At 35.4% G+C, this 7979-nt stretch overlaps 1 protein-coding gene across 1 annotated transcript; it reads right to left on the reverse strand.

Moving 5' to 3' along the window:
* Positions 1 to 1066: 1066 nt before the first annotated feature.
* Positions 1067 to 5060, reverse strand: LOC131144245 (uncharacterized). The gene is made up of 8 exons (XM_058092772.1): positions 4782 to 5060; positions 4601 to 4690; positions 3419 to 3478; positions 3267 to 3306; positions 3074 to 3167; positions 1743 to 1802; positions 1578 to 1669; positions 1067 to 1470 (listed from the first exon to the last, which is right to left on the reverse strand). The coding sequence occupies exons 1-8, from the start codon at positions 4889 to 4891 to the stop codon at positions 1384 to 1386; spliced, it is 633 nt and encodes a 210-aa protein (XP_057948755.1). The 5' UTR covers positions 4892 to 5060; the 3' UTR covers positions 1067 to 1383.
* Between the last annotated feature and the right edge of the window lie 2919 nt (positions 5061 to 7979).

A 7979-nucleotide genomic window follows, 5' to 3' on the forward strand; every position in this document is an offset into this window, starting at 1 on the left:
TGTTTGTGATCAGTTTTCGTTTGCATATAACGCAAACTGATATCAAATCATAATTTGGACTTCATTGTATCTTAAAAACGTATTTGGTGACTTAAAACACACCAATTTGGTGGAGGCATACAACATTTTAAGGAAAACAACATTATAATGTGTCTTGAAATAATTTTAAGTTTTGTAGCATTTTCCTCATTTTTTTCTTACATTTAGAGATTCGGAATTCCAATTTGAATTTTATATTCATGTTCACTTAAATTAAATTTAAAATTTACTAATTTTTATCCAATTTTATATGATTTTTAATATGAAGTAGGTATCTTGAACAATCAGTAACTCTTGCCCTTTGCAGAAGGGCAGATGTACTTGAGCTTTCAAAATCAAAGCTAGAATTGGGTGGTTGCCGCCTGCGTATTCATTAAAAATTATTATATTGAAACAATCATGTTTTTGTTTTTGATGTAATTTTGTCGGCCATGGTGGGCTCTGCTTCAACCACAATTTTCAATTTCCAAACAAGCCGACGCTACCGCGGAAAGTGGTTCAAAGCCATGATTGGAGGGATGGACACTGCGCGTGCTTCTTTTCAAGAGGCTTATTGCTTGTAACAACACAAGTCCCTTCCAGTAAACATCTTTCACCTTTTCTAAGTTTTTATTTTCCACACATTTAGGTCGCATTTGAACTAAGAATTTTGTTTCAGAAAAAAAAAATAAAAAAAAATATTTTTTTATTATATTTTCTCTGTATTAATGATCCGGCATTGTCTTTTTTGCCTTATATATTTGTTATTATTTATGAATTTATGAAATATATTGTGTTTTTGCAATGTAACTTTTTACAATTAGCTGTCAGATCATGAACGTGAACACAACAGTTATTTACTTATTTTACATCATAAATTGAAAATAAATTTGATATTTATATGTTACATTAAAATAGATTTAGAAATTTAGGATTGGCATTCGAAAATTGATGTTCATGGAAAAAAAAAAAGAAGAAATAATAAGCCAAACACCAAACTTATGTTTCAGGTGCATGTAAATTTGATGTAAAAAACATAGCACTTGAATTGTCTTTCAATAACCATCATATTATGGATTTCTTTTTTTGTGGTTACCAAAATACTAGTCGGATTGTTTATCATTGTTTAAGGGGAAGAAATAAAGAAGAGGGAATCTTGGAAACAAACTAAGGTCTTCGTGGGGCATGAATGTGGGAATTAAAGAGTTCTAGAATAGGAAATAAAGGGGGGGAAAAGAAGGAAGAAAATAATAAGCTTTTTTTTTTTCTTTCAAAAAAAAAAATTACCCCTTTTACTCAGAAAGGATGGCAGAGTTATTACAGCAGGATATCGGCAGCAGAGGGCCACCGTAGGCCATAGAACCTTCAATCATCAGGCAGAAAGTCTTCATCTGACGCATTTCCTAGCAATGATCCCAGCGTCTTCCTCAAAATGCTGAAAGTTTTGTCATCCTGCATTTCCAACAACATATATACATATGAGAGAGAGAGAGAGAGAGAGAGAGAGAGAGAGAGAGAGAGGGGGGGGGGGGGGGTAACTAGGCACTTGATTGGTTTACCTGCTTCTTCTTTTTCAGGGATTCTTCCAATTCAGAAATTTTACTTTGGCAAGCTTTCTCTTGTTCAGATATCATGTTCTTTTCTCTCTTCCCTGAAAATAGCTCATAATAATATAAATGGAATTATGTTTTAACTAAATAGAGGAAAAGCATGTTGCGGCTCACTCTGTTGCTCATAACGCGTGAACAATCGTTCTTTCTCTTCTTCGTATTTGGCTATCGTATCTGTCAAATAGAGTTAATCTTAGCACCAAAACAACTGAAATATGCAGTCATTTGGAACTGTATTCTTCGTAAATCTATGCTTTTCTCGATTCGTATGTTCAACATTTTTAGTAAACACATGAATATATATTAAATTCCATTTTCTTATCAAGTTGACTGATAAATTTAAAGGTCATGGCTCTCCAGTGGAGAAATCTGTATGCTACAATCATGCAAGACGGTGAAAGCTGTGTCAAACCAGGGTCGCATTATACTGCTTTAGCAGTATTTCCTCAATCCTATAATGATTCATGTGAAATGGGTTCTCTTTTTTGGCTGGTCATATGAAATTGGTAATTGCAATCCTTGCAACAGCTTATAGTTAGCAGTGAAGTCCCTCAAACCAGAGAAAACCCCCTTTGTGTTTAAGAAAAGCTAGGACAAATAAAAAGATCCTCTTCATGAACATGTTCACTAGAGTCTCTGAAACAAAACCACATCATTCTGCAAAAATGAATAAAACAATGGTAAGTTGACCAAAGATTAAGGGGAACTGAGTTTTTGCAAGGTCTGTTAGGTCGTGGGCCAACAATATATATCAAGTTTTAACACTCCCCCACACGTGCAGCCCGACAGCATGTGGACAGATACATACACAATAAATTTTTAGATACCATAAAATAAATGCATACCATGAGACTAGAATCCAGTACCTCCTTTGATACCATGTTAGATTACCACTTTACCTAAAAGCTTAAGCTGTTAGGTTGTGGACCAACAATATATCAAGTTTAACATAGAAAATCAAGAAAAATAAAGGCAGCTTAGTGTTTCTATTTGCTACAAATGGGAGATTGACCTGTTGGTGGGCTCATGCATAAGAGACGACTATCTGCTGTTTTATATACAAGAGGAAGCAGAGAACCTCAAATGCATGTGACATTTTATGAGCTGGCTCTAAAGCATGCAATAACTGCCCTTTCTCATAATATGAAAAACATGTTAGCTGTCAAGACAGAATGATGAGATCTGCTACTTACCTCCAAAAATAAAAAACTACCATGATGAGAGAAAAGAAAAGAAAACACAGGAAGTCCAAAGAAATGGTAAAGTGATTTTATATGCTAAAACTTGTTGGAGTTAACAAAAGACGGGCAATCTTTCACTGACTGTTGCAATGAACCACACTATTAAAAAAAAAAAAAAAATACAGAAGGAAAAATGGAAAATAGTGAAGTATGCAATTTGTCCAATGATGCACTACACCAGACAATGAAGTGAATGGAGTGCACCTTTTAAGGCCTGCAGATGTGCTACTTTCTCCTTGGAAAATTTCTCCCAAAGTGCTTGGAACTTCGAGGTTTCGATCTTCAAGGAATTTTCACACTGCAGGTATGCAACTACGTGATTCATATAAATAAAAACACAAAGCACAAATTCCAATCTTATTAAAGACAATTTCACTTTGAATTTTGTTTTTAGGACCTCTTTTGAACTCTTTGACAATGCCTTGGCAAAACTTTGTCTGAGTGAGAAGCACACAAGTACTAGTTAGTTTGGTGTATTTTCGACTAGGAACAGGAGCAACTATTATGGGGAAATATCAAACACATGAAATCATGGAATTCCTTTCTCACCTTTCCTTCTCAAATTTTGCTTTCATCTCAGCAAACACTGACTTGATCTCTGCAGCCACACTGTTATGAACAGTCATTTTACCTCCGTAATGATTTTGAGTGATATTGCCGGACAGACAACAGAAAAGATCTAAAATAGCTTCCGCTTGGTTGTAGAGAAAATAGAAAAAAGGAAAAGACATGAAAGAACCAAAAGTTTTTAATTACTTAATGGAAAAATTAACTCAAATAACTTTCTACAATTATTTAGCTTGTTTATTGAGTTTTTTGGCTTTTAATATAGGATCTTAAACAATGTTTAATTAACAAAACTGTTGACTAGAATTGCTTTGGAGAGTCAAAATTGAAGCAGTTTTAGCTCTTAACAGTAATCGAATCAGAAATAAAAATTTAATTGGGGTACTGTTTGGTCAGAATTCTGGACGTACTTCCCTTCTCGTCTAGTAAGCCGGAAATTACATTCCCTTTAGAGCTTTTGAAAAAAAAAAATTAATGAAACACTAATAAACTTCTACGATGCTCAAATTATGTTGATATCCATTTTCCATTTATCTTCTTTGGTCCCACCGCAATCAAATAATGATTTAATTGATAGATTTCAAGGCTGCAAAGTGAAGCCTATTAGAACGTCTCTGATGCAAGAAGTATACAACTGTGATATTTGGCAAAGCAAGCAGAGTATATCCATTTCCTTCATCAAAATCTAGACAATGTTAGGCTTCCTAAGAAAACTACTTCTCCAGATTAATCAGCCTCATTATTATTATTATTATTATAGCACAGCGTTATTCTAATTAGCTTATTATCAATCAATTTGTGTGCATATTCTCAATCATAATAATAATAATAAACCTCTAGATACGACTTCAGTTTAGGAATTAGTGCATTTACCCGTTTAAATTTATCTTCCTGAATAAACCAATGAAACAGGATTGCAATAATTGCAGGCGTCAAATTCACTGTATGTATATGCATTTCATTTTTAAAATCCATGAAGTCACTGCGCAAAACTGATAATAACATATAAAAAATAGTAGTGTAGTCGGAGCTATCAGCATCATTTAAGAAATCGTATACGCAAATAAATCGGAACATATAGGAATTAAAATATTTTAATGTAATTTATGCAGAAGCATATCCGGCGGAGTCAATTCAGAACTAAGCAGAAAGAGCTAAATTAACCTTGATATTGTCTCTTCATTCTTCTTCTGGCCGTCCTTTTGTGCTTTCTCTCTGATCTGGTACAGCGCCGACATGATGCCTTTGATGTCACTGAACGTTTCAACACAATCAACAGTTACGAAGACAGAAATTCACCGACGGAGCATGGAGGAGAGGTGCAAGCGGAGATCGGAATACGGACCTGGAGAGATCTGGACCGAAGATGTCGTCTTCGAGTCCGACTCGCTCGATGGATTTCGGAGATTGGGGCTCCGATCGGCGTTTTCTCCCGCTTGTTCTGGCAGCCGACATGGCAGCTCTGGAATCGGAGAATGGAGAAGGAGATGGTTGTGGAAATTCGATGGCGAATCGTAGAGCTCGAAAGGGCGAAAGTTTGCAGCTCACTTCGCGGCAGAAATTTGAAAATTTGAAAGAGGGAGATCTTTAGGGGGCATCAAATGTCAAATGTGCCCCCGCCCCCCCCAACCCACTACAATTTTCTTAAAAAAACTTTTTATTATTTATTTATTTTTCACTTTTGGATTGCTTTATTTATATCCCATTGAAGATGGCAATTGATTTAGTGGTATTTCACTTGGTTGGAAAGCGTAATTAAGTATATAATCTTGTTTGATATGGTTGTAATTTTTCGCTTTTGAATGAAAAATCATCCATGAAATAAGTGAAGTCAATTTCTTGATAAATAAAAGCTTGTTGGAAGTTTCCCTTCTTACATGTTTTGAGATAATAAGAAGAGTGGGAGATCGAGAAGAAAAAGGGGACTTGTTGAAGAGTTTAGGATTGAAGGGGCCTATATAGTTATTTTGTCTTTAATGATTGAATGATCCTATCTTGTACGATTTGGTCAAAAGTTTGACAATAGATTTTGCTTTATTCTTCTTGGTTGTGTACGTGTTTGTGATTTGGAGCTATTTAAGGCATTTAAGGCTAATTTTCATTGCTATATAATAGCTTCTAACTTTTTTTTTTTTAATGAGACATCGTCATATTTTATTTTTCCTTGGTCAACTTTGTTGGTAATGACCTTTATTGCAGTGAGTGTTGATATTTTATTGTTTTTAGTGATTATAATTTATGTATCCTCTTCAACTAGGAAAAAACTTATACCCTACTATGTTGACAGTAACTTGGAAATAAACTTTGATATCGTAATTTTGCCTTCATATTAAAAGTGCTTTACATAAATCTTGACGTTTTTGTATGAGTGGATGATTTTGTGTTGTTGATTGTTGCTCACTTGTAATATTTAAACACATTGATTATTCTATCAAGTGTTGATTTGAATTATCTCAAATTATTATGTTTCAGTCATCACCTCTTACTACCTTCCCTAAATTGTTGTTTTTTTTGTAAGGAAAGATTCAAATACAATGGCCATAGAAGTAATACTATGGTTTTGGAAGTTGTAAAATAGGAATAGAATCTTATACATGCACATTGCTAGTGTGTGAGACTTGTGAGCTACAACGAAAGTTTAGGCGATGGTAAATCAAGGTTGGTGATTGCATTGGTGGTGGTATGATAAGAAAAGCACAAGAATTTAGGGATTTAAGAGGGGTCGAATCTTATACCTACTGTCCTCTTTGCTCTCTGCTCTCTGCAAGTGGAGTTGCTGCTTTCCATTCGTGAGTGAAAGGAAGGAAAAAAGACCAGATCAAGCAAATCTCGCAAGATGGTCCTGCGAGATTTGCCACGCGTCATACGCTGTCTCATTTCCCACGCAAATCTCACAGGACCATCCTGTGAGATTTGCCACGCGTCATACGCCATCTCATTTTCCACACAAATCTCGCAATCCCATCCTACGAGATTTTCTGCCACACGTCAACTGACTCTGTACAAAACTCTTTAAATCTCGTGGCTTGGTCCTACGAGATTACGTAAGCATTAATGTGGGAAATTTTTTCCCAAACGAAGTATTATTTAATATTTTATTTTAAATTAATAATAAAACGGGAAAAACTCCTTCCTGTCTTCTATAAACAAAGGGATTTCCTGTTCTATCCTGCATGGGCTTTTGGCTTACCCACTTGGATCCTCAGGATTCCTCTATCTTTCATCGAATCAGGGAATGGACAATTCTTACTTATTACACAATTGGGTTTGCTCCTGCTCCTAGCAAGTTTTTGAAACAGTTCTTGGCAGTTTTTAGTTTGCATCAAATGGCTCTCTCCCTATTTTGATTCATTGCGGCAGCAGGAAGAACACATGTTGTTGAAAACACATTGTCAACCTTTACGTTGCTACTTATGTTTATACTCAGAGGATTCATTGTGGCCAACATTGACGTTGACCCATGGATGATATAGGGCTATCATATTTCTCCTATGATGTATGCGCAAAATTTCACGCCCCAAACTCGCCAAGTGGGGCCCGGGGTGTGATATGATCCAATCACCTGTGTCTAATACCATAACCTCAATGACGCAGCGGAAAAATAAATAAATATCCTCAATAATATACCAGAGTTTTATATAAACATCCCAAAAATTTCCCAACATCTAGTATCCATATATACATCTCGGAAAACTAAAAACATAAACCCAAAAATGCATCCAAGATCCGTACCCTCTCACAAAAATGCTATGCAAACAAACCTAGTCCCGAGCATGCTAAGCTTGATCACGCGGAGGTCCCATAACGGGTGAGACACATCTCAGTAAGACGTAATAGATTAATACAAGTGTGTGGCTATCATGAGTTTAGTGTATACATGTAGCACCCCAACCTGCCACGTGGGCCCAGAGTGTTAATAAAACATATAACTCTTTTTAATACCACATACACATGCATATGCAACCCACCTAACTAGGGAATCCCAGGTTCACTTGTTATTACTGGAATTAACCATACAACGAAAAATTTCTAAAATACCAAAACACTTTACTAGAGTTCTAACTATTCCCAAATATATACATAATTCCATATCATGATATTACAACCCAAAAAGAGCAAAAAACTACTATCTAATGTCTCACCAGTTCTGACAATCACTAGCCACTATCTAATCCCAATCCTAAAGTAAGCTAGACACGATTCCCTAAAGGACCTGAAAAATGATTTGTATAATGCGGTGAGACACTTCTCAGTAAGACGGATTATATTATCATCAGTGTGTGGCTAGCATGAGTTCCTGTGTGAATATAAAAATCTCCATCATTTAACTATATATGAAACTGACATTTTAAAACTGTACAGCATTGTATATTTGAAAATACATAATTTCTGAATAATAAATTGTCGGCTCAATATAGCCCATTTTATAGTAAATTTTCCCATATATGCAAAAAAGATACAACTTGGATTGCTGAAGTAGCGTCATCACACTATCACATACTCATACGATATGCTCCCCCCATGATGGGTTGTGTGGCCCAAA

This window comes from Malania oleifera, chromosome 12, assembly GCF_029873635.1.
Source record: "Malania oleifera isolate guangnan ecotype guangnan chromosome 12, ASM2987363v1, whole genome shotgun sequence".
Taxonomy (NCBI): Eukaryota; Viridiplantae; Streptophyta; class Magnoliopsida; order Santalales; family Ximeniaceae; genus Malania; species Malania oleifera.

Bases quoted from the DNA above. Each gene is read 5' to 3' on its own strand.
- LOC131144245 (XM_058092772.1), bottom strand. From the start codon at position 4,891: ATGTCGGCTGCCAGAACAAGCGGGAGAAAACGCCGATCGGAGCCCCAA. The intron at 3,307-3,418 runs GTGAGAAAGGAA...CTTCTCACTCAG, and splicing joins GCAAAATTTGAGAAGGAAAG to ACAAAGTTTTGCCAAGGCAT. The intron at 1,803-3,073 runs GTGCACTCCATT...TCTATTTGACAG, and splicing joins ACATCTGCAGGCCTTAAAAG to ATACGATAGCCAAATACGAA.